The sequence below is a fragment of the Xiphophorus couchianus genome, chromosome 24 (genome assembly GCF_001444195.1).
Source record: "Xiphophorus couchianus chromosome 24, X_couchianus-1.0, whole genome shotgun sequence".
Taxonomy (NCBI): Eukaryota; Metazoa; Chordata; class Actinopteri; order Cyprinodontiformes; family Poeciliidae; genus Xiphophorus; species Xiphophorus couchianus.
Genome location: NC_040251.1, coordinates 16,613,378 through 16,640,588, shown reverse-complemented (window position 1 = coordinate 16,640,588; position 27,211 = coordinate 16,613,378). Strand labels below are relative to the sequence as shown.

Below are 27,211 nucleotides of genomic sequence, written 5' to 3'. Positions count from 1 at the left end.
AAACAAAAAAAACAAATGAAGTTGTTTTGATCCTCTCTAAATAATCCTACAAGCTTAAAGGAAAAGTTTTGTGACTAGGACAAACGAAGGGAATCTGCAGACATACTTTTAATATCAGTAACTACATTTATCTGAAAGGGGAAAAAACAAAGTAAGGATGAACTAAAAGTAACTGAACCAGAACAGATCGACTGGTTTTCAGAAATAGAATTGCAGAGATAAAACCGGAAAGGAGTCATTTCTTTCTCTCTGGTCATTCCATGATTGTTATTGTGATTTTGTGCTAATTTTGCAATATTTACGCTCATAAATCTGACTTTTTATTACTTGCCATTTTGATCACGGACAAAAACCTGTAAAGCTGAGGCAGCAGTGGAGCAGAAGTAAGAAACACTGCCACCTGCAGGTGGGAGGTAGCATCTTTTTTTTATTATTATTGCGATAAACTAATAATGATGCATCAGTGCGAAAAATTTCTAATAATTTCACTTGAATTTTCGCAAAAAAAAAAACTGGAGGGAGTTATTGATGCTAACAATAAATAGATAAAAATTCCTTTGATTTGATTGATAAACTTATATTTACGCAAACAACTGTTGTATTTATAGTGTTTCTCAAACTGAGGACCACTAAACGCATTTAACAAACTTCAACCTGAATTTAAAATATTAAACTACTTTTATTTTCTGAATTAACCTACTTATCTATTATTATTATTATTATTAAACACAATCATTTGCTAAGCTAACTGTACATATTATTCACATGCAGTACTTCACAGACCACAGTTTGGGAAAAGGTGTCCAAAGTGTGGCACGGGGGCTATTTGTGTCACCTGGACTGATTCTGTGCGGCCCCCAGCTGCAATTGAAAACTGATGCAAATTTGGCAAGAAAACATTGAAATTTTTAGATAAATGTCAGAAATTTTCCTGAAAAAAGATGGAAATTTCTGAGTTTGAAAGGTTGACAGTTTGCTTGAAAAAGTCCGACATCTTTAGACTAATAAGATGAATCTAAAAATGTATTAATTTGGATTAATACATTTTTAATTAAGAAATTTTCTACAAAAGAAAAACGTGGAAATTTCTAAATTTCAAGTGTCAAATTGTTTGGGCAGAAATTGACTCCTTTGTTCTGTCTACAGTTTCCATAATACACTGTTGTAAAAATCACCTTCACGCTGTGGATCTGCTTTAATTTCTTGGTTTTAGGTCGGAGGGTTTTATTGGATCATGACTTCTTTTGCCAACGTGATGAAAATGGAAGCGACGTCGGTCTTGAGTTTGACACTGAGGATGAAGGTTCGAACCAGACGTCTTCAGACTGAGTCGGCTAACAGGTGTGTGTGGTTGTGTGTTCCCTGCCTTAGCAGAATCCCTGTTCAGCGGCCTGGGGCTCGGCGCGGTGGTGGGCCTCGGCCTCGGAGCGCTGCTGCTGCTCCTGGTGCTGGTGGACGTCAGCTGCTTCTTCCTGCGCCACTGCGGCCTGCTCATGTGCATCACTCGCACGCTCTGCAGCAAGAAGACGGCAACCAGCGGCAAGGGCAAAGAGATGGAGGAGGGCAAGGCGGCCTACCTGTGAGTATCCACCTCCTGCTCCTTCAAATCTTTGATCAACTGTTTGGATTTTTGATGTTTGCAAGTCGCCAGGCCCTTCATGCTTGGAACATCTGCTGTGGGTGTATCAACAACTTTAGAGACCTGAAGGGATGAATGAAAATCTTTAGAAACTGTTTCCTACTTTGGGCTGAAGAGAGAGAAAAACAACCAGCCCTCAGTTTAGTCAAATGTCACAAATTGCCTTTCATGTCACTCCTTTATTTGCTACGAATGAGCAAAGGAGACTTCTTTTTACCGTTTACTGTAGGTACACCTACAACAGCCGCCCAACCACCCTTTCAACCACAGTATGTCTCTGATTATGTCTTTCTCACTAACGTCTGTGCTTCCATCCACTGTGCTGTGAGTGCTCTCCTCTCATCTGCATGCTCGTAGCGCCGTGGCGTTCCAGTCGCCTGTGTTGTTGCTGCATGAGCTGCTTCTGTGCTTTGCTTCTTCTCGGCGTAGAAGTTCACAACTCAGGATAAACGAGGCCTCGATTCGCCTCCGCAGAGACACTTTTTGTTTGTTTTATGCTGCCGGTATGAAGGGGAGAAGAAGGAGCAGGGAGATGGCTTTGACGTTTGCTGAGTCACTAAGTGACTGGCTGCTCAGACTGCATGCAGAGTGTGTGTCTGTGTGGACAGCAGAGCGACGCAAAACACTCCATACAAGCAAACACTGCAGATAGATACGGAGCAACATGAAATCCTGTTGTTTTTGTACCCATATTATCACAAAATGTTGACATTCTTGATCCTGCATTATAGTATTTCTGCATAATCTGACATTCGGGCTGCTGGGCAATATTTACAGATGGAGATTTAATAAAATCAGAAACAATCTTAAACTGAAATGTCTAACCACACAAATCACAAGAATTTGAGCAGGAAGGAGAAAATACTATCAATACAGAGCTTCTCAAGCTGCAAATACTTTAAACAATTAAAACAATTAAAACAATTACTTGATAGTAATATTCCCCAGAAAACTCAGAGAATACTGTAGTGTGAATTAGATCATCCTTCCAGCTTTGACAGAGCGATAGCTGTGATATTTTCCCTTTAAAACTCCCTCATGTTGTGATCTGCATTTGCTCTGCTAGAAAGCAACTGTTTTCTGAAGTAACGAGCACAGCAGGAACAAAGTGGATCCCGTCTCCATCTGGTATTAAAAGATCATTGAAAAAATGACGCAGCCATTTTAAAACCGTGATGTTTCTTTGTAGAAATCAGGTAAAAGGCAGTCAGTAAGGTTTATTTAGGGTCAAAATTGTAACACAGAGCTTTCACTGTAAAATGTAAGCTTTTCTTAATAGTGTCAGCTCTGACTCCCAGGGTCAAGAACTTGTCTTTTATACTCAAGGACAGGAGACGTGCAAAAACATTTACGAGACAAACAGTGAAAGCTGGTTTCTCAGCAGACAGCTGACAGATCTGACTTTTATTTAACTGTTTTGCACCTTCAGAAAGCAGAATAACCTTTACTGCACACAGAGCTCATTAGCATCATTAAAATAATTTTTAAATGTCCATTACATATTTCAAAATATGTATAAATGGAAAAAGAGATAATTTGTTAGCATAGCCAGTAATAGTGGCGGATAAACAGCTTTCCTGTAACCGTAAGTTGTTTCTCCACTATTAGCATATTTAGTATCACATACATGAGGATGATTGACGGCGTTAAGACCCTAAAAGTTACATGCTGCAGCTTTAAAATATTTAGAAAGTCTTGTAATTTTGAAACTACAAACCGTGCGTAAAGAGTTACAACTTCAACTTTTATATTTAAAACCTCTGGAATACATTTCATGTTGATTTACATCCAAGCAGGAGGAACCAGGATGTGAGGAAACTCCCCATCTGAAGTCCATCTGGGTTTGCATGAAGCTAATGAGACATGAAATTGGCTCCACTCTGCAGCCACTCCAGCATCCACCAATCAGGCGAGGGGAAGCCCCCCCACAGCCCCTGGCAACACTTGGGCTTATTAGGTTCAGCGGGTCACTGTTTTACATTCACGATCCGGTTGGCTGGGAAACTCCCCCGCAGTTCAGTAAACGTCCCAGATGTAAAAATCAACCATTTGCTGCTTGTATAAATACAAATTTCTATTAATGAAGAGCTGGAATATCAAAGCTCGCCCCTGTGGTGAACTCTGTTGAGTTCTTTAGTTGATCTAAAGAAGTTTTTACCCAAAGAACTGGCCAGATATTAAACTGATTCATCAACCTGATTGTGTTTCCAGATACAGTCGTGTTTCTAAAGCGATCAGGTTTGATTTTCTCTAATAAGATCCATGGATCAAGTGGAAATGAATCCTCTAAATCTAAATGTCTGCGACTCTGGAGTTAAAATTCAACATCTGAAATGTTCCTGATGGACTTTGAGGCTTTATGTTTCAGATCTGGAGAATCTGAAAGTATCTCCATCACACTTCCTCTCTTCCTCTTACTCTTTCCTTCCTTCACTCCTTCCACATTTCCTCCTTTCCTTCCTTTCAGCTTTGTTCCTAGTTTCTCTTCTTTCCTCCTGTGTTTTTACATCTTGTCACGTTTTCCTTTTGCTCTTTTCTTTGTGTTTTATTCACCTCATCGTGGCTTTACCTCTTTCTTCTGCTTCTTTCTTTCTTTTTCTTCCTTTCTTTACTTTCTCTTTTTTTGCTCTTGCTCTTGTCATTTTTCTATTCCTTCACTTTTTCTCTTTTTGTCTTTCCTTGCTTCTTTTATTCTTTCTCTTTTGTTGTTTCTCTTATTCAGCCTTTTTCATTTTTATCTACTCTTTTTTATTTTCTTTCTTCATTCTTTTATTCTCTTTCTTTCTCTTTTCTTCCTTGTCTTTCTTATGTCCTTCCTTTCAGCTTTTCTTTTTTTCTTATCTCCTTTTTTCCCTTATTTCTTTTTCTTATTTGTTTGTTCCTTTTCTTTTTTTCTCTCATTTTCTTTTCCTTTTTCTGCCATTTCTTTCTTTTTTCTTTCTCATGTTCTTTCTCTTTTCTCCAACCTTCTTTCTTTCATTAAATCTCCTTCCTTCCATCTTTTGTTCCTTTGTTCTTTCTCTCATTTCTTCTTTCCTTTCTTGTGTTTTGGTCTTTCCTTATGTCCTTCCTCCATATTTTCCATTTGTCCTTCATTTCTTCTTTGTTTTTTCTTTCTTCTATCCTTTCAAACATCCTTCTGTTCTTACTTTTTCCTCTCATCTTTCTTTCCTAGCTTGTCTTCCTTCCTTTTATTCATTTCTTTTTTCCATCCATCTTCTTTGTACCCTTCCTTCATTTAGTGAAACATGTGAAATCAAATCTTACATAAACATAAAAACATTTATTAGTGACTAATTTCCTTTTAGTATTTTGGACTTGTTTTGTTCCCGTAGATCCTCCGTTACCTTGGAAATGCAAATTTCTTTGGTTTTACAGCTGATTGAGCCACATTTTCCGTCAGAAGCTTCAGTTGACGGATGGTTTCTAGTTCCAGGTGACAAACGGTCCTGATTGATCGCCGGGAGCGTCGTCAGAATAAAAACATTAAAATAAAGTAAAATGCAGCGACCTTGTGAACTCAGCAGGTGAGCGTCCCTCAGCTGAAAGGTGTTGATGCTGCTGACATGTAACCCAGTTTAAAGATTCACTCAGGAAAACAGGAAGTGATGTAAATGAAGGTAAAAACTGGAGGTTTGTATTGGTTTAATAGAAAACAGATTCCATTGAAATTCAATCATTTTGATCTTAAAAATTGAACTTTAATGGTTGAAGTAAAAACAAAAACAGATTTTTCTTAGTTTTTCATCCATTTTTGGGATGAAAACCAATAACTGGATGTAGTTTATTTTTTAAATCTTATTACACAAACAAACTCTCACCACTACATTCTGCTCCTTTTGTTTTTATGATCAACTTGTCTTCTATAAATTCACAAAAACAAAATAAATTCAGAAGTTTACGTTCAGTTTTTTAGGACTTCATAAAATTGCGTTTGATTTGTGATCGATTATCCCTCCTTATGCTCTGATCTGATTGCTCCATCTGTTTTGTGACGTTGTGAAGTAAAACATTCCCACATCATGATACTGCCACCCTCGTACAACTGGAAAAATGACGCCACATTTTTCCAACATGGTGATTTTTCTACTTTAGTTTAGTCATTAAACTCTAACGCATCGTATTGTTGTGGCTTTCCAGCTCATGTCAGTATTTTTTTTTTAAACTTCGGATAGTGACACTTAAATTTCGTATGGTAAATGTAATAAACATAACACTCTTTTTCTGGTTTTTGTTTGTAAAAACAGAATGAAGCACATAAAAGCAAACAAAAGAAATTAATTACACAAAGTGCTTTATTCTTGTTCATTTTGCTCAATTATTCAAAATTATTTACAACAAATATTGACATATTTTTCCCATTTATTTCAGTGTTTGAAAAATAAGCTTACCTTTAAATTGACTTATGTTTTTTTGTTCCATTTTGTAAACATTTGCTACGATATGATCCCATTCTTGGATGGTTGAGTTTTCTTTGCCGTCCGTTTTGTTTTCTGGCCGCTACAAAAAAGTTTCCATTTATTGACTGAATTTTAAACATAGTTTTGATTTTTTTTTTTTCATATTTTCTTTCCTATATTCTTGTGTCTCATATTCTCTGGAATAAGTAACGTTTCCAGATTAAATCGGTTCTTAAAACTTATTTTTATTCCTTTGCATTTAATTGTAACTTTTCTGTTTTGATGTTTTATTTTTATTTTCTTTATTATTTTTATTAATCTATTGCTTTATGGTTTTCGTAGAGCACAAACTTTCTTGTGCACTGCTTAGACCTGTCACAATTAATCAATAAATTAGTTAATGACATGATAAATTAAAACTAATTTTTCGATTTATTGTTTTTCTTTCTTTTTCTACCAAAAACAGTCTTCAGCTTGGTGTTTTTCTCTCAACCAGTCATTTTGTGGGAGACTTCATACATTTTATTTGTTTTGTTTGTTTATTTTGAATATTTAAAATATTTTCCCGTTTCAGTGTTAAAATTTTAATTAAATTAATCTTTGAGAATGTGTTCTTGCGTTATTAGTTGAAAATGTTCTCAAAACGACAATAATACGGTTTATTGCGATAATAACTGGGACAATTTATCACTTAGAAAAACTTATTGCGACTTTTCCTTCCTTGTTTCCTTCTTTTGTTTTTCTTTCCTATCTTGTGTCCTTATTCCCTTCATTCCATCCTTCCTTATTTGCATCCTATCATTCAGACTCATTTTGAAGCAGGAATATTTTTAATCTTTGTTGTTTTTTCTTCAATAAAAAAACAACATTCATGCATTTAAAGAATAATCTAAATTATTCGTGGGCTTCAAATGAAAAACACTCTGTTTTTTGTGCACATTTAGTGTTTGCTCTCCATCCTGAATCCTTCAATTTCTGGTTTTGAGCGGTGAAAAGCCGTGAACCTCACCTCTCCTCCTGTCGCCTCGCCTCTTCTCTTCCTGCAGGAAGCTGCCGCTGAAGGAAGAAAATGGCAAAGAGTCTCTCAAGCCGGATACGATTGAAATCAAAGTGCACAGCGACAACAGCATCCACATAAAGCCGGACGACAGCAAGGCTTAAAAATAAATATATATATAAAGTAACGGTAAAGAAGAACGGGGTCGGCTCCCCTCGCCACCAAAAGAACATTCGGATCACGAGACCAACGGCCTGGAAAAGTGAAAATAGTGGAGTAAAATACTATATCTGTTTATATTAATGCCCGAATGAAAGGCATGTGTAAATAAAAATTAAGAGAGGAAACAGGAAGGAAACTTTTTGACATCCAGAATGCATTTTGTTCAGTAGGAGCCTCTTAAATGATTGTATTTTTTTTTATTTTCTCTCTTTTAATGAAATTCTTCAGAATTTGCTTTTCATTGTTTTTTTATTGTGGTTTGGGTTGGTGAAACGGCCGCCATTTTTGTTTTTAATTTTTGGCGTTTCAATGTTTTGGAGACGTAGAAACAAATCAAATAACGTTTCTAAATACTAAAAAAAAAAAAAAAAAAAAAAAGTGTTTTTGATCTGAAAGTGACCCAAAGCCGTGGAAACACTCCTTTTTATCTGAAATCTGTCTTTAATTTTGAAAAGAAAGAAACTCCTTTTCTGTTTTGGACTCTCTCTGATGTCGTTGTGTGTTGTACATAGGTGAAAAAAACCGGATATTTTACAGAGCTTTTATGTAAATATATTAAAAAAAGGATGTCTCTTTTTCCACAGTGCAGAAGGCTTGGCTTTTGTTTTACTTCCTCTCCCCGTTGCGTTCAGGTTCTGGTGTAATATTGCTTTTTCCGCTCATTTGCTTCCCCTTGAGGGAAACCCAAACCCCGAGGCGATTCCACGGCAGTAATTACGGCATTAATGTGCCTTTTCTTTCCTTTTCTTGCTCCCTTTTGTGTGGTTTCCTCCATGAAATCAGCTTCTGATTTGCTGCTTTTTGCGCCAGAGAAAGTGGACTGTTTATGGTGATGCTGCGGGCTGCGGCGGCCGGCCGCTCTGGACTCACAGATGTGGAACACGGTTCCGACAGAACATAAGAAAATGGAAAAAAATGTTGTATTTTCAGACTTTCTGTCTTTGTTTTTTTCCTTTTTCCCTTTTGCTAATTTCCTGATTCCTTCAGTCCCCCACTCCCTTTACTTCCTTGTCTCCTAACTTGTGTCCCTCCTTTACTTGTCTTTTTTTCCTCTGTTCTTTCGTTCTTTCTTTCTTTCTTACGTGTGTCCTTCCTTTTTTCCTTTCTTGTATCCTAACTAACTCCCTTAATTTTCTATTTCATCCGTCCTTCCTTCAGTCTTTACATCCCTTCTTTTTATTTTTTCCCTCCATTTTTTATTTAACTTTTCCTAGCTCCCTTTTTCCTGTCCTTCCTATCTTTCCTTATTTACTTGTCCTTCATTCTTTACTTTCCTCCCTTACTTGTTTCCTTTCTTTCCTTCCTGGACTGGAAATTCAGGGAAATTGAGTCTTTTTACTTGATAAAATGTAGGAACCTGGAAGTAAACAGAGATCTGGTTCTGTTGGTGTGTAACGCATCATTATCATATGTGTGTGTGGGGGTGTGTGTGTGTGCGTGGGTGTGCATACATGCGTGTGTGCGTGAACATTCAGGTTGCATGTATGTCTGTTGAATGTATCTGCACGTACTGTACCGTAAGTCCACGACCGTCTGCTCATCCTGGTTTCATCGATGCTAAAATCGATTCAGAGTTCAGTTGGGTGAAAATCCGACTCGGTTTCAGTTCCAGGCGTTTTTCTGTTTACGGGTCGCGATGACGCGGTTCCGGACGGTGGGTAATCCTCTCCCCGCCTCTGAGCTTTTATCTCCAACCCGTGAAGCGCCGCAAAAAGAAAACAAAAATGAAACAAGTACCTGCATATGTGAATCGGGTTTGGTTCTGCTGCCTGTCGATGATCACTGTAAATACCGGAGCACAGTGCCTGGAGGCTATACAGTTTGTACATGTTCTTTTTGTATTTGAATATGAGTCTGAAGCCACTCTCGTTTCCTCGATCCTTTCGGTTCTGTCTGGGGTTAAAACAGACGTGTTTGAGCTCAGTGTACATTATGTGTCCTCTCTGTCCCCATGTCCCCTGGACTGTCTCTGCTGAATTGTGCAGGAAGTGGGAACTATCGATGTTTCTCTGTATGTACCTGTGGAACACTTGTGACTCGTATCATTTTGCCGCTGTAAATAAACATGTCCTGGTAGAAGAGAGTGGCGACTTCTCTTTTATCTTTTTGTTATGAAAAGTTCAAATGTGTGCTGTCCAAAGTGCGGCGTGGGGGCCATTTGAGGCCCTCTGAAGGATTTTGAGTGGACAGATGCTTTTTAACCAATTAGTGAAAAATGTATTTACAGATAAGTAACGTTTCCTTTTTAAGAAATTGTAGATTGCTACTATTTTTACTGCTACTATTCTTACCTGCAGGGTTTCCATCAATGTGTTTTAAGCCTGGCGGGCACCAGGCTTTACTTGTGCTCCCACCAGGCTAAGCATTGCTTATTTATTTAAGTCTTCTTTTTTTTTTTATACATTTTTTAGGACTTATAGTTGGTGTTTAGGTGTTTCAATAACACATAATAATCAAGTGATGTTTTCAAATTTCCTGTCAACTTTAAAATTATTTTAACTCAAAAACACAACAAAACCGCTGGATGGATGACTGCACTAGCACCCAAACACCAGGCTTAGCAAGTTTTCTAGGGGAAACTTGCAAAGTTTGGACCTGGTTTTATTAAAAAGCATTCAAAATGTAACAATTTTCAGTAATCAGTGTCAAGTGACAGTCACATAAAACGCCAAAGTTGCAATCACCTGCTGTGTAAAATATGAAATGCAGACACTTTTCCACATTTTATGTCAATGTTTATTGTTTTTTAACATAATTTTTATTTGACTTTTCATAGGAACAATTCATGCATTTGTTATGCTCTTAATAACAGTAGAAATACAAATTTGTCTAATGCAATCAGAGATTGTAAGGATGCCAATTACACATACTGTACATACTTGTATATAAATAAACATATGATCCGAAGATTTAGGTTAGAAACAAATTACTGAACAGTTAAATAAAAAAGCAATCATTTGACCTGCTTTTAATTAGCAAAAATCTGAAAAAAATAAATCACAAAAGTGTACAAACCATTGTTTTTCACATCTACACTGATCTACAAAAGACACTGGTCACATTAGTGATGATTGAAGAAAATAATTGTGAATTTTCTTCCTTTGTATTGTTTTTGTCTCCAAGGTCCTGTGCTGGAAAATTTAGAAAACTTCCCTTAAAAAGGCTTGAAAAGTTCTTGAATTTTTCTGTTGGACGAGTGTATGAACCCTGAAGGTAAGAGACTTAATTAAAACTAAAGAAATTAAGAAAAATAAAGTGTAATTTGTGGTTAATGACGCCCGATGTGCAAATAATTCGTCTTGACTTTTTTAAAAATTGGCAAAGTACTCGGCGATTGGGTTGTGTTAAATATTTACTTGAAAAGAAAATTATTTGGAAGCCTGGTGGCTATATGGAAAATTTCAATTCAAATACACTTTATTGATCCCAAAGGGAATTTAAATGTTGCTGTAACTCATATTAATTCAAGATTAGTCAGTTATTGTAGAAAGCACCCACTGGCAGAGTTTTAAAATGGAAAAAGGAAGAAAAAGGATGAAGTTAAGAGAAATGTTATGAAGACTGTGCAGTTTAGATGTATTAATCAAGGTAAGTCAGGTTTTCTGTGGCTCAAAATTCCACATTAATACACATGAGACAGCTTGATAAATGCACCACTTATATGCATACAAAGTAATTGAGGAAAATTCACTGTATGTTGGGCTGTTTTTGACTCGGAAACGATGTGTGGCAGAGTGGTGCTCGAATGTCCTGAAGCAGCAAACGCACCATCTGGACAGCTGCAGGTGCAGCCTGGAATATTCTGACTTGTAGGAGAAAATGACCCGAAGAGGCCGTAGCACAGGTGTTGAACTCCAGTCCTCGAGGGTCGCTGTCCTGCACTTCTTAATGTGCCACAGGTACAAAATGGCTACATTACCTCCTCCTTGTGTAGATCAGTTCTCCAGAGCCTTGCTAATGACCTAATTATTCTATTCAGGTGGTGCAGCAGAGGCACATCTAAACATTGCAGGACTGTGGCCCTTGAGGACTGGAGTTTGACACCCCTGCCGTACAGGGAGCTTTTTAACGATAAAAACTCCCCCCTAAATTTAATATAAAACCATATAAGGCCGTTTTGGGAAATTAAGCACCTTTTTTAATTGAAGCTGAGGTGAAAACCTGCTGATGGGGAGGAGAGGAGTCAGCCATGAAGAGGAAAACACGTGGAAATTCAGGTAAGCTAACTATGCTACGTCCTCTTTGCACGTATGGCGCTGACGTCATATCCGCATGAGCGAAATGCGTCTCCCTTGCTTCTGTTTTGAGTTACTATGACAGCTAGAAAAGACAAAGTTGTATTTCAGAAACTAATACCATGCAATAAAGCAATACCATGAACATCATTATATGTATTTACCAAATATAATAAGATTTTAAGTTTTCATGGATTTCCAAGCGATCCTGAATTAAGAAGATGGTGGCTTGTAAATATTCGTGGAGACAAGTTCCCCGGCTGGGAAGGTTTGCTTCTCTGAGTTCGATGTTTGTGATGCTTTTCTGTTTGGTCCTTCACCAGCAGCCTGTTGGATTCTGGCTGCCAGGGTTTCTGTTAACAAGGGGAACAAACTCCAACTTCATCTTCCTGAGAGACCTGGAGGAAGTCTGCGCATCAAACTCTGAATGTCACGATTACTGTTTTAATTTCCCTCTTAAAAACAAACAGGAGTGATGGACCACACAGGAAGTCCTCTGAGGATACCTTGGAGGTCTTTCTAGATCGCTCTATAAGCCTTCAGGTGATATTTCTCTGCTAATCTTTCCTTCTGCAGAGACTCTCCTGATACTCTAATCCCACCTGTTAGAGAAGTTTGGGAAGTCCAGGAGTAAATCCTTCTGCCATTGTTGGAAGTTTACAAACCGCGTAGAGCCTGCATGCTCTTTACTCACTTCTCTGATGGCTAATTTCTGAAACTTTGCCCACAATAAAGAAGTGGAGCGTCTGCTGACTTTGAGCCGTACAGACAAATCCAGGAGAGATTTCTTTTTGGCATAAACAAGCCTCCACTTCTTTAATCTCCTTTATTTCACACTCGCCCAGCACATTTGTTGATTTGACAGGAGAGGAGACGGGAACAGGAAGGGAATGTGTGTGAGGAAGGCTGGAGGTATAAATCCCATTGAAGAATGGTGTCGCGATAAATCTCTAAAGACAGGAAAGATTAAACATTTTGTCTTTGGCCAGGAGTTGTAAGTAAAAGAATCTCTTTCTAACCTCATTATCAGTTACAACACATTCTTTAGATTGTGTTTCTCTTGCCCTGTACTGTTTTCAGCTCTTAACTGATTTTAATGATTCATATATCAAAATGTTCAGCTTATTCTGCAGTTTAATCTATTATCATTTTTGAGATATTTGATGGAAATTTCAGCTCAATTGAAATTCTTCATAATTCCACAAACATTTTGTTTGACAACTTACTGCTTCTGCCTACTTCAACTTAGAAACTCCACTCAACTTTTAAATAAGTCACACAACATAAAGCTATCGTCAGATGATTTAGCTTTTTGATATATCTTACAGTTTTTCTATAATAATGGTCTAAGTTTTATGGAGATTTTTGGTCGTTTGCAGTTTTTCAATGTAAAAGCGTAGCCCAAGGTGTCTGCTTTGAGGAAATGTAAACATCATTGCTGTAGGTCTTACAGTTTTCTTTCCAACATCTTCAGAGTGCAGACATGTCACATCACTTCCTGTGTTTCGCTCTTCTGCTTGGTTTAGATCGTCATGGTAACTACAGAAATAAAAATGTAACGGCTAAATTCAGATTTGCGTGAGAAAATTAGCTAATTTTGTTTATTGAATGGTAGAAAAAAACAATAACAAGGTGATTTAGGTGTCCATGTCTGCCTTGTAGACATTTGTTTAAGGGTGTCCAATGTAGGGTCCAGGGTCCATTTGTGGCCCTTCAAATGATTTAGTTCGGCCCCGGCCCCTTAAGAATAAAAATGTTTACAAATGATTACCAAAAATTTGGAAATTCTGTTGTTTTATTGTGTTTTTTTAAGTAAGGCAAGAGTTCAGAATCCTTATGTTTTCGATCTTTAATAATATACAGATTTTATAAAAAGTTTAAAGATGAGCAGGTACAACAAAAAATTTGAAGCTATATCACAAAATCTTTAATTTAATAAATTTAGTTTATTTGCCTGTTTGGACACCACTAGTTTAGTGTCTTGCAAAAGCATTCCTACCTCTATAATCTATGTTTATACATGGCAATCTTGTTTCAGTGGATACTTATTGATATATTATGTATAATTTTGCTTATTCTTCTTTCAAAACGCAGTAGGTTGTACCATCAACTCTGACTAGTTTCCTTGTCTTTACATGAACCTGCGACCACCAGGGTACAAAATTGGCAGGTTGTTTTCAGCTTGTCTTCGTTGAACATCATTTTTATGTTGTCTAAAATCTTCATTATCCAGAGAAACTTTTTCAGTGATTTGTTTTAATCTGCAGACTGGATCTGGCTTATGGCTTTTCCCCTCACATTCTCTATGAAGGCCAGATTTGAAGTCACTAAGTTGGCAGCCGTGTCTCTGAAGGCCTGAGATAAACCACTCACAGATGGTCAGTAGTTACTAAATGGGTCTGGATTTAATCGCTTGCTGTGAATTTTATTTAGGGGTATTGGAGTGAAGCAGTGGAATACAAATGATAAAGTTTCAAGGGCATGAATATAATTTGGAAGGCGCCGTGTCACATATCTGCCATTTAAATCTTGGGGTGGTAAATGTGATGCAGTGAGCGAGTTAACAGTTTAATCACAGCAATGATCTACTTTAATAGTGTTGGGTAACGACTGCGGGTTCAATCTACTGCTTTTCTTCTCCAATACTGTTGTTGTCACATTTAGACTCATTTCATTTTCCTTTGGGATCAGTTGGATCAAAACTACTTCCTTTTAAAATATAAAACTGTAAGAGGAAATCAGTTTGGAAGTATAGTTTATTTTCTATCGATTTTTATCCTGTTTTTATTCTTTTGTAGATAACGAAGTCACCTTCTGGTTGTTTTATCTCTGCCTTCACTACTTTCTTTGAGTGTTTGTGCGTTTTTGTTTGGTCTCAGAGTAAATGCGCCTCTACAGTCCTCTCAAGCTTCTTTGTTGTTGTTCGCTCATTTTGTGTCTCATTGATGTCTGACTCTCTGCGGCCATTTTAACTGCTGTTAATAGTCTTGTGTTTAAACTCCTGCACCTGAGGCCTGTAGTTCCAGTTAATAATCCTTCTTTGGCTAATTTCATCCACCTTAAAGGACAAATGTGATCTGCATGACTGTTCACAGGAGGAAAACAAACCCACTGCTCCATTTCAGAGTAGTTTGAGATCAGTAGCCAATCCAGCTGGGCTTTCTCTCTGATGTTTGTGTTCAAATGCATTCTCTTTTCTCTTAGCATGTTGTTTTTTCTCTAAAGCTACCTGCTGCGAAAATGGATTTCTTTACTTTGTTTTGTAATATGAAAATAAGCATGTAATACAGAGCTAATAGTTTTAAAAATGACATTTAAATATAGTTATCTGAAATATAATTGCATCCTTTGCAATACATGAGAAAACAAACTTTTGTTTCCTGGACTGACTTATTAAATTGAATTTTCTTCTTCATGGTTTATTAAAACCACATCATCTTGCCGTTAAAACTATCAATAAACAAGGTTATTTTTTCTTCAAAATTGGTGTGTTTCCACTATGCTCATTTATTTTAGAAATGTGAAATTGTCCAATTCTTTGGTCAGTGGAAACACAGCTATTGGCATTGATCAATGCAGGAAGGGTTACAGAAAAGAGGATGTGCAGTCAAACATGGTGGGGGTCGTATGGTGATCTGGGGTTACCTTTGGACCAGGATCATTTACTGATTCTGAAGGAGATTTTCCATCCAATCAGATTACAGGAGCATAATATTCCATTTTGAGATAGTCCTTCTTTGACTGATTGATAAAGAACAAAATGAAGCTTTTTTAGAGTGGTCTATTCAAAGTCTGGACTTAAATATACTGAAAAAGCATGACATTGTGCTAAAACTGGACAATTGTGACGTTACAGAATAATTATATCCAGGGTTTCCCCCAGAAAACTTGCTAAGCCCGGTGGTTCAGGCGTAGGCCAGTCATTCCTGCCGTGTTTTTGAGTTAAAAAATATTTAAATTTGACAGGAAATGTGTAAATATCACTTGATAGTTATGTGTTATTGGAAGATTAATGATTGAATACACACTATAAAGTCTTACAAAATGCAAACATTAAAAAAACTACAAATAAATAAGCAATGTTTAGCCTGATGGGGGCCTAAGTAAAGCCTGGTGGCCCGCCAGGCTTATAAAACACTGGGAGAAACCCTGATATCACTTTTTCACACACACCAGGTTGTTTTGGACAATTTTTCTTCTCTTAAATAAATTCACTCAGGTTGTCATTGCCTGATATGATGTAAAACATTTAAATACGACAAAAAAGGAAATCTGCAACACTTTTTCTCAGGAGGGAAACTAAAAGATTCCTCCTAAATGTATGAGTGTCTCAATAAACCAAGAAGACTAAAAGCTTTACTTATCAGGATGCTCAGGCAGTAAAGTGGTGTTTAGCATAAATATTACAGCACATTTGACAAAGATGGGGATCGTTTCCACACCATGCATTTAGCAGAGTATTGGGAATTGCAAGAAGATAGTTTCAGTGCAGAGAAGATTTCCCTTTGCTGGGATTTCCGTCTGATTTCCGTTCCTCTAGTTCATTAATATAATTTGGAGCTTCTCTGTAAGCCGTTACATCACCATATTTTATGAAATTAGAGCAGAATATGTCGTATAACTTCCTGTTAAACTCAATTTAACCTCCTTCACTGGAGCAAAGTTGCGTACATTTAGCTGAGTTTAGCATTTATAGTGAGAAAAGTAGCAAACTGAGTGAAAACTGGTCCTGGACAATATGGCTGAAAAATGTATCATTTCATATCAGTTGATGCCGATAAATATTGGTTCGTTTTTTTGTTTTAAATTTCTAAAATACTGTCAAACTGGTGGTGTGACCTGTTTGGTCCTCAGTTTTCTCTCCATGTTTTTTTTAACATAGAATCTTGTATCAGATGTATTATCTATTGATATCGATTATGTGTCTATTTCGATATACATTATTGATCTATTGTCCAGGCGTAGTGAAAATAAATTGATTTTAAACGTGAAGCAATAAAGCAGCTTCGTTTCGTCTTTCTCTTTGCCCCAAACTCCAAACTCTGGAGGGAACTGAGACACAATCCAGATGACAAATGGCAGCTTTACTCTTCCGCGCCGCTCAAGGACACACTGGGAGGATTTTCCAAGGGAATAGGTCTAAATTACTCCGGCCTGTAACTCTACGCGAGTGACAGAGAAACACACGAGTTGTGTTGCGTTCAGGCGAAAGAGAGAGAAAGGCGTTTTGATATTCAGCGCAGGATGGAGATCTTGAAGTCACGAACACTGGTCACACTTTCTGAGTCGAGCTCTTTATTTTATAGCTCAAGGCTACAGGGGACATAAATGAGTGTGTTCACAGATTTCTATAAGGATCATTGAAGAAAATGCTCTCAAAGCTGAACCATCTTCTGACAGCAAAAACTTTAACAATCAGTGAAGGGATGAAAATTAAAAGTAGGATGTGCCAAAACGTCTTGTATCAGTCTTCAATATTTACTTTATGGAGGTACGGCACTACAAACAGGGAAAAGTTTGAATTATTCTTATCTCTTTTTGTTTTGTTTGCAATGGTTCAATTTTTGGTTTTTGAAAATTTAACCTTTGGAAAAATCTGGATTTTATTTCACCAATGTGCTCCTTGGCTCTCCATTGTTCAGAGTAATGTCAGGGCGGCCATCTTTGACCAGCATGTTTGACAGCTATTTATTTAAACCCTTCGATTCAAGTCAACTCTGTGACTAAGATCTTAGTAAGAATACAGACGTATGACAAGAGTCATAATTTTATGAGAACTCCAACTTGGAAAAATAAAAAATGAAAATGAGGAATGTGAAGTTATACTTTGGTATAAGTTTTACAGATAATACTAACTAAAAGAAATGCATGTTGGCACAGAATTTTGAATTAATTATGAAATGACTTTGGACTGGTTTATATTAAGCCAGTCCTTTTTGCTTTTTCTACATCATTGCCTCACACACACTGATTTTTACAGAAAATATTAAATCTGTAATAACCGTACTCGATGAGATATGATCAGTTATTGATTCATTGTGTGCTACTTTGCTATAAAACCCTGTAATTACATTGCATTTGCATAAATGGCGGCACTGGAGCAAGGTTATATGGCTTTTATCTACAGCTGATGAAATTCACGGAACAGCTTCATGCATGAAATTGATCCAGGAGAATCTAATAACGGCTGCTTGGAGTAGATTAGATTTTTAGTTGTTTTTTTTTCAGGTGAAGAAGAGTTTGCAGTGAGGAGTTGTGCTTTGTTTTATCATCTAACGAGACTCAATATAGTAGAAGGAGTCCAGAAAGCAGATGGTTCATTCAGCTGCTCTTAAAGTGTTAAAATGTCTTAACATTTAAGAGTTATTCCACCTTTTAATGGCACTTAGCTCTACAATTTAACTAAAAAACTAAGATTAAAGAAAAACATAATTGTGTGTCATCCCTATAGGGTCGCTTTATTGAAGCGTCTCTATAAGGTTCATAAACGTCGTTCAGTTTTGGGTGACGTTTGTTCAACCAAACCTTGAGTCCTCAATGAATCTTCATTGAAATAATGTGAGAATAATTATATTATTTCAATGAGGATTCATTGAAATAATGAATCTCCATAATTGAAGTAGTTTACTTCAATCTGTTCCTCTTAAACAAACAGACATGGTTTTTCCTAAACTCAACAAATTGTGGTCTGAATATTTGAGCTTTCTTTTTTTCTCTGATGTCTGGCGCTTTGGACTTTTAACAAACCACCAAGAGAAGGTTTCTGTTTTCAGCAGTCAGAAGAGGTTTTCACATCTGTAGTTTATTTACTTTGGCTTCTTTTGAAACTGAGAAAAGTCCAAATGAACCAGAACTTGATCCGACAAATCACAAGGAAACGTTCAGTCTGTTTATTGGTCATATCTTCACAAACAAATTAGAGTTCATTTTTAACAGACTAAACACCTTAAGTGTGAAAACACTATTATTCTGGACAAATGAAGGATACTGGAACAGAACCAGTGCTTGGTGAATATTCCTACAGCTCCACCAGTTTCTTATTCATTTTGAAAAAATCTTCCTTTTTTTATTACCCGTTATTCCACATTTTCTCCAAGTAATTTTTATGTATTTTTGTTCTTTGTAGAATGAGATTGTGTTGATCCTTTGCAATCTCTCAATGACTTTGGTAAAACCAAGGGGGAAAAATCACAAACAGCAGGAGTGTTTAAAAATAATCAAAGGTGCATAAAATATTATTTTTAGAGGAGGTTCAGTCATGCAACCATTCTATTACAGCCTTTTATTTTGTTTTGCATAATTTACTATGATTTAAATGTGTTTTTTTCCATTGAGTTGCACATAAATTACTACAATCAAGTGTTTGTTTAGCTCCTGATGTTGTGTGTGACTCGCTAAGAGAAGTCGATTACAGTTTGGTTTGCATAAAAATCGTCAGAAGTTTCGAAGTGAAAAGTCTCAAAAATCCGTTCAGGGCTGTTTTTAAAACAAATTAAATGCGAGGCTTAATTAAAAACTGATAATTTCTGCTAATTACTACTGCCATAGAATTAATGAGTCTTCACATTAATAGCATGAGTGAGGTAATTGGATGTTAAAAATACTGATATTTTTTGTTATTTCCAGGAGAAACGCTTGGAGGGAAGAAGTTAAAGCTCTCCATGCACTCTGGTCTCAAAGGTACGACTCCTCACGCCTCACGTTTCACAGATAATTAACGATGTCAGGCTCTTCTGTGGCAAATTTAGAGTAATTAACACCATCTTAACGGTTTCCATCCTATTATTAGTTAATTTTGAACTTTCTGGCACCAGCTTGGTTCTTGTAAGGTTAGGGTAAGACTTCCAGGCACGAGCGACAAATTAGCTGTGGATATCCATGTTATCAAAACCATGGATGACTAATGACTTCAGGGTTTCCTGGATTTTCTCAACCATCGGTGTAACATTTGTGGTTTTGAGAAAATACTGTGACAACTAGACGGATTGCACTGCTGCTGGATTTTTGGTTATTCACCCCCCAACCCTCTTCAAGTGATGTATTGTGATTGCTTTAAAAGGTAATTACCGTCATCATCACGTCCAATTTCCCCAATATTTTGGTTTATGACCTGCAAAATGGCATTCCCATCAGTCTCAGTAAGACTCGTCTTTTTACAAGAGCAGCAGCTGAAATGACTGAATCTGACCTGAAATTAAAATCAGCGCAGACTGGAGGTACTGCATGCATTACACTCCATACCGCCAAATAACAGTCAGCTTAATTAGGTAGACAAGTTTAAATAAGACCAGAAGTTTGTTTTTTTTATAAAAGTCAAACATTTCTGGCACAGTAATGCCATAAGTTTGTCCCATTAGCTCAATCAATCCAGATGGTATTTAAGCAAAACTATTTCACAATATTATCCACAAACCTTTGAGTTTTCTTTTGTTTTCACAAATCAAAGCTGTCCAGGTTTCATTGTAGCTTCTGGTCTCAATATTATGTTTTTCTGAAGCTGAAAAAGGATTAGAAATGCATTTCTTCCCCTCCCACAAACACAGTAATTATTTAATAAACCTTTAAAATAACTTCAGTTTGTAGAATAACCTGATTCAGATCTGTAATATTATGATTTAAATTAGCAACAACTAATGCAGTCTAATGTCTTTTCAACTTGGTTGAGAAAAAGCCCTTAAATGAAGCATCAAAACAATGTTGCATTGGAATTCCACATGCGTTGCTAGGTAACGGGGCTGAGCTTGGCTGGGGTTGCTAGGTAACGGCGCAGTGCCCATGGAATGTGACTTAGCAATCAGGAAGTTTGATTTTGAAACGGCTCATATTTCAGACACATAAAACATTAACTTGTTATCAAAAATAAGACTTTTAATCTCTTGGGTTGTTTTTAGAAGCAGATAGGATCCAAATAGAGTTTTTTGGTCATTTTTAATGCACACGTCAAAAAAGAAAAAAAAAACCACAATGCTGAAAAATAACACAAGACAAAACTAGTGCATAAATAGATGAAAATTTTTTATTATTTATCTAATAAATACTGAGTGTTGGTAGAAGCACAAATGTATTATACCTTCAAGTTTTTATACATAGAGCAACATTAAAATTAAAGCAGCAAAATATTTCCTGTATATTTTTCTAAAACATATTTCCAAGAAATTCTAGCAAATAATAACAGTAGTGATTTTTCAGAAATGTTTATAAGTTGGGCAGGCTAAAATGTTCTCACTTTGCCTTTATATATAATATTAAACTGTTGTAGTCACAGAAATAATGTAAAACTGACGAAATTAGTTCAGAACAAATAAGATTAAATTCTTTAAAAAAAAAGTTACTTAGATAAAGGATTGTACCCTTCACTTCTAATTTTCTAAATCAGTTTTTTAAAAACATTTTTAGTTCTGTTTCTGTAAGATTACTAGCTAATATACAGTATATATATATATACAGTATATATACACTTAAACATATATTTAAGCCTATATATTTTTAATATTTGCAGTGCATAACCAAGCAGAGCCTTGGGATAACATTTTCCTCCAATAATAATGAAGTGCATAGCAGAGTAAATGTCAAACTATTTGCAATCCGCTTCCTTGAGTTGTGGTATTCTTCTCTATTAGCCTAATGCGCCAGAGTTGCTCCTCTTGGCTTTGTGCAAATTTATATTGGATTTTTATTAAAACTCAAACCGGCGGTAATAGATGTGCCTCTGGGGGTGGGCTTTAAAAATCAATTTGCTAAACAGCACAAAATTACCCCATGATTGTCTCCTTGGACCGCATTACCCATAGAAGGTGATTCTCACTGGAATGTGCTCAAACTTTGCCTGAGCGACTGAGGCGACTCACTTCTGACTCCACAGCCATGTGTTCGCTCATTATGGCAGCGACCCAAACAAGCTGATTTCTTTGCTCGCTGCTGACAGGAAACTCAGGATTCAGTTCCTGCCTGTCAAATGGCCCCGCGGCGTTTCCTGCTGCTAATGAAGTGAAATATTCTGGCATCTGAATCTGAAATAGAGCTGTATATTTGGACCCATGAATATGAATACAATCAGCTAGACTTGAGTCGTTAATGAGGCAGGGAGAGAAACCAGCAGACAGGATTAATTAATTACAGAGTGACATTTATGGATAATAACCTTCTGGTGGAGATCACGATTAATGAATATGCAGGAGACTATCAAAGGGGAAGCATCCAGCTAAGATGAGATATCTGTATTCAAATCTACAATCGGCGTTCTTCCTTGACTGAATCGGCAGCTTATTGTGGTTTTCACCATTTTTCCTGTCAGACTTCAGGGTTGGAGGAGTATTTCTGGGATGATTAATGGATTATATTTGTGGTACAACTACAGAGCTGATGTTCTGTGAAGTAAATATCCTGCTGCTGGTTGTGTAGTAGACGAAGCAGCTGGAGTGGAGTCAACATTGTCAGGAGTCTGAGCTGTGGCCTTACAGGAAGCTAGCATAACGCGGTCGGTCTGGAGTTCATCAATTATCTGAAATTTACTTTGTTTTCCTCTCAGATTCTCAGTTTGAGGACAGAGAATTTTTAACCAGCTGTTAAAACCTCTGTTCATCCCTCTGTCCATCCGTTCGTCTTCCCCTCATTCCACCCATCCATTGGTCTTTGCCTCACCCTAGCCATCAATTCGTCTTTCCATCATCCATTCCTCTTTTATCTTTCCATCATCTATTCCTCTTTTATCATTCCATCATCTATTCCTCTTTTTATCTTTCCATCATCTATTCCTCTTTTATCATTCCATCATCTATTCCTCTTTTATCTTTCCATCATCTATTCCTCTTTTTATCTTTCCATCATCTATTCCTCTTTTATCTTTCCATCATCCATTCCTCTTTTTATCTTTCCATTATCCATTCCTCTTTTTATCTTTCCATCATCTATTCCTCTTTTATCTTTCCATCATCTATTCCTCTCTTATCTTTCCATCATCTATTCCTCTTTTATCTTTCCATCATCCATTCCTCTTTTATCTTTCCATCATCTATTCCTCTTTTATCATTCCATCATCTATTCCTCTTTTTATCTTTCCATCATCCATTCCTCTCTTATCTTTCCATCATCTGTTCCTCTTTTATCTTTCCATCATCTATTCCTCTTTTATCATTCCATCATCTATTCCTCTTTTTATCTTTCCATCATCCATTCCTCTTTTTATCTTTCCATTATCCATTCCTCTTTTTATCTTTCCATCATCTATTCCTCTTTTATCATTCCATCATCTATTCCTCTTTTTATCTTTCCATCATCCATTCCTCTCTTATCTTTCCATCATCCATTCCTCTCTTATCTTTCCATCATCCATTCCTCTTTTTATCTTTCCATCATCCATTCCTCTTTTTATCTTTCCATCATCCATTCCTCTTTTTATCTTTCCATCATCCATTCCTCTCTTATCTTTCCATCATCCATTCCTCTTTTTATCTTTCCATCATCTATTCCTCTTTTTATCTTTCCATCATCCATTCCTCTTTTTATCTTTCCATCATCCATTCCTCTTTTTATCTTTCCATCATCCATTCCTCTTTTTATCTTTCCATTATCCACTCCTCTTTTTATCTTTCCATCATCTATTCCTCTTTTATCATTCCATTATCCATTCCTCTTTTATCTTTCCATCATCCATTCCTCTTTTTATCTTTCCATCATCCATTCCTCTTTTTATCTTTCCATTATCCACTCCTCTTTTTATCTTTCCATCATCTATTCCTCTTTTATCTTTCCATCATCCATTCCTCTTTTATCTTTCCATCATCCATTCCTCTTTTTATCTTTCCATTATCCACTCCTCTTTTACTTTCCATCATCCATTCCTCTTTTTATCTTTCCATCATCTATTCCTCTTTTATCTTTCCATCATCTATTCCTCTTTTATCTTTCCATCATCCATTCCTCTTTTTATCTTTCCATCATCCATTCCTCTTTTTATCTTTCCATCATCTATTCCTCTTTTATCTTTCCATCATCCATTCCTCTTTTTATCTTTCCATCATCCATTCCTCTTTTATCTTTCCATCATCCATTCCTCTTTTATCTTTCCATCATCTATTCCTCTTTTATCTTTCCATCATCCATTCCTCTTTTTATCTTTCCATCATCCATTCCTCTTTTATCTTTCCATTATCCACTCCTCTTTTACTTTCCATCATCCATTCCTCTTTTATCTTTCCATCATCCATTCCTCTCTTATCTTTCCATCATCTATTCCTCTTTTATCTTTCCATCATCTATTCCTCTTTTATCTTTCCATCATCCATTCCTCTTTTTATCTTTCCATCATCCATTCCTCTTTTATCTTTCCATCATCTATTCCTCTTTTATCTTTCCATCATCCATTCCTCTTTTTATCTTTCCATCATCCATTCCTCTTTTTATCTTTCCATCATCCATTCCTCTTTTATCTTTCCATCATCCACTCCTCTTTTACTTTCCATCATCCATTCCTCTCTTATCTTTCCATCATCCATTCCTCTTTTTATCTTTCCATCATCCATTCCTCTTTTTATCTTTCCATCATCCATTCCTCATTTTATCTTTCCATCATCCATTCCTCTTTTATCATTCCATCATCTATTCCTCTTTTTATCTTTCCATCATCCATTCCTCTTTTATCTTTCCATCATCCATTCCTCTTTTATCATTCCATCATCCATTCCTCTTTTATCATTCCATCATCTATTCCTCTTTTTATCTTTCCATCATCTATTCCTCTTTTATCTTTCCATCATCTATTCCTCTTTTTATCTTTCCATCATCTATTCCTCTTTTATCTTTCCATCATCCATTCCTCTTTTTATCTTTCCATCATCCATTCCTCTTTTTATCTTTCCATCATCTATTCCTCTTTTTATCTTTCCATCATCCATTCCTCTTTTATCTTTCCATCATCCATTCCTCTTTTATCATTCCATCATCCATTCCTCTTTTATCATTCCATCATCTATTCCTCTTTTTATCTTTCCATCATCTATTCCTCTTTTATCTTTCCATCATCTATTCCTCTTTTTATCTTTCCATCATCTATTCCTCTTTTATCTTTCCATCATCCATTCCTCATTTTATCTTTCCATCATCCATTCCTCTTTTATCATTCCATCATCTATTCCTCTTTTTATCTTTCCATCATCCATTCCTCTTTTATCTTTCCATCATCCATTCCTCTTTTATCATTCCATCATCCATTCCTCTTTTATCATTCCATCATCCATTCCTCTTTTTATCTTTCCATCATCCATTCTTCTTTTATCTTTCCATCATCCATTCCTCTTTTTATCTTTCCATCATCTATTCCTCTTTTTATCTTTCCATCATCTATTCCTCTTTTATCTTTCCATTATCCACTCCTCTTTTATCTTTCCATCATCCATTCCTCTTTTATCATTCCATCATCCACTCCTCTTTTTATCTTTCCATTATCCACTCCTCTTTTATCTTTCCATCATCTATTCCTCTTTTATCTTTCCATCATCTATTCCTCTTTTATCTTTCCATCATCCATTCCTCTTTTATCATTCCATCATCTATTCCTCTTTTTATCTTTCCATCATCCATTCCTCTTTTATCTTTCCATCATCCATTCCTCTTTTATCATTCCATCATCCATTCCTCTTTTTATCTTTCCATCATCTATTCCTCTTTTATCTTTCCATCATCCATTCCTCTTTTTATCTTTCCATCATCCATTCCTCTTTTTATCTTTCCATCATCCATTCTTCTTTTATCATTCCATCATCCATTCCTCTTTTTATCTTTCCATCATCCATTCCTCTTTTATCATTCCATCATCCACTCCTCTTTTTATCTTTCCATCATCCATTCTTCTTTTATCTTTCCATCATCCATTCCTCTTTTTGTCTTTCCATCATCCCGTTCGTCCATTTGTCTTTTTGTCTTTTTGTCTTTGTTACTCCATCCATCCATTGGTCTTGCCATCCTCTCATCTGTCATTTGTCTTTTCTTGTAGAAAATAATATTTACCAGACATTGCATACATAAAATCATTTACCCTTGGATACAATATTTTTTTCTTTTTTAAAGATTTAAAAATAGTCATTGTGGGTAGACATTGTTGCACCAGTAAATCTAGATTCATATCTTCACAGTGAACTAATAAAATGAGATGAGTATAGAGATACTCCATTTTTAGTTCTATTTTTACACTTTATTCATTTTAAAATCATTAAAGCAGCTACAGTTTCTCATTCATTTCTGACGGTGTTCAGGATATAATTAATCGTCACAAAGAGGCAACACTATCAGTGCAGCAGATGGCAGATAAGACCATGAATACAGTCATTAGGCCCTTTATTTTATTACATGTCAGACAATTATTTCACTTGTGGGTATCACTGAATTTTTGTACCTGAAAAATTAATTAGATTTCTCTACGTTAAGGCAATCTGCTGCAATAATTTACAGGGTTATATGATGCAGCAGTCCTGTAAGGGAGTGTTTGTCCTTCAGAAGGACGATGTGTAGCCATGATGGCCGGAGCCGAGGTGAAGCGGCCGGTTTCAGTGTCCACACCAACGACCTGAAGGAAACGATGATTGATTCTGTTCCACTTATCTTTGTCTGCTTCCTCTGCTGTATCAATCTCCTGCAGGGATTAACATGAAAGGATGTTCTTTTGGCTGAAGGGAGGAATATGCATCAACGCACATTGATTCAATATATTATGACTGAATAATAGGCTTTTCTTATGTTCAGTAATTCAAAACAAGCACATTTACTTCATACACACTGCAAATACACTAAATCTTTCCAACTATTTTAGGTCTAGTATCTACTGCACATATCTTAGCATATTTAAAATAAGACAGAACTAACTTTTCATTAACATACAAGAGCTTTTTTATTAATTCCTTAATATTGATGAAGAACTCACTGGCAGATTATGTCACTTATAGGAAAAATAACCTGTACTTTTAAAAAAAAATCAGTTTAAGTTTCACTTTATTTTAGTAAATTATAAACGTTACAATTAGAAAACAAAGAAATATCACTTTACAGTTCACCACAATAGAAATAGGCTGAGGCCAAGGAAGAAATTATTTACTTAAAACAAGCTCTTATATGTTGATGAAAAGTTACTTGTTAGTTTTTTATTATTTTATGTGTACTAGTATACTTGTATTAGAAACTAGACAAACTTGATGAAAGTTTGTTTTTGAAGTATAATTTCTTAATATTTGATGGTGTTAATAAGATTTTTGGATCATTTCTGTGGGCTTTGGGAGACGCTCCTGTCTCCTACTGATCTAGTTAACATTTCAACACATGCAAAAAGCAGATTAGCTTGTGTCATGTAGCAGTTGACGATTGTTTTGTTGCTTCACACACCAATTTGCCCTTCATTATTAACCAATCCCGCCCTGGTTATCCGAGCCCATGAAGCGAGACGTCTTGTCTATCATTAGCATATTAGTTTATTTTTGGGTGATTTGTCTTTGCGCTCCGTTTCATCCAAAGACTCCATGCAAGCGGCTCCAGCCTGCTAGCGTGGAAGACGGATGAACCCGTCGCCTTTTAGCGTGCACGGCGAAGGTGAAATGACATTTGAGAGCTGTGCAAAATGTGAGAGCGGTCTCCACTCATGTGCTGCTGTCAGGAGTGATCACTGTTATTTCAGCTGCCTGTCCAAAACAGGCTTCCGACGTCTTCCCCCCTCTCACTAACGGAGATGGGAGCC

At 36.3% G+C, this 27,211-nt stretch overlaps 2 protein-coding genes across 6 annotated transcripts in view; both read left to right on the top strand.

The window, feature by feature from the left end:
* The window catches only part of LOC114140911 (neural cell adhesion molecule 2), a 287,272-nt gene extending 277,931 nt beyond the window's left edge, over positions 1 to 9,341 (top strand). For 2 of the 5 annotated variants that reach the window (XM_028011230.1, XM_028011226.1), the window contains 2 exons: positions 1,375 to 1,579; positions 7,086 to 9,341. In XM_028011230.1, the coding sequence (XP_027867031.1) occupies positions 1,375 to 1,579; positions 7,086 to 7,200 (320 nt within the window). In that variant the 3' untranslated portion in view covers positions 7,201 to 9,341. Of the gene's footprint in view, positions 1 to 1,371; positions 1,580 to 1,868; positions 1,909 to 7,085 lie in introns of all 5 variants that reach the window. The other 3 variants (XM_028011229.1, XM_028011225.1, XM_028011228.1) reach the window with 2 other exon arrangements.
* LOC114140903 (uncharacterized) overlaps positions 1 to 27,211 on the top strand; it is a 1,158,965-nt gene that overhangs the window by 720,608 nt on the left and 411,146 nt on the right.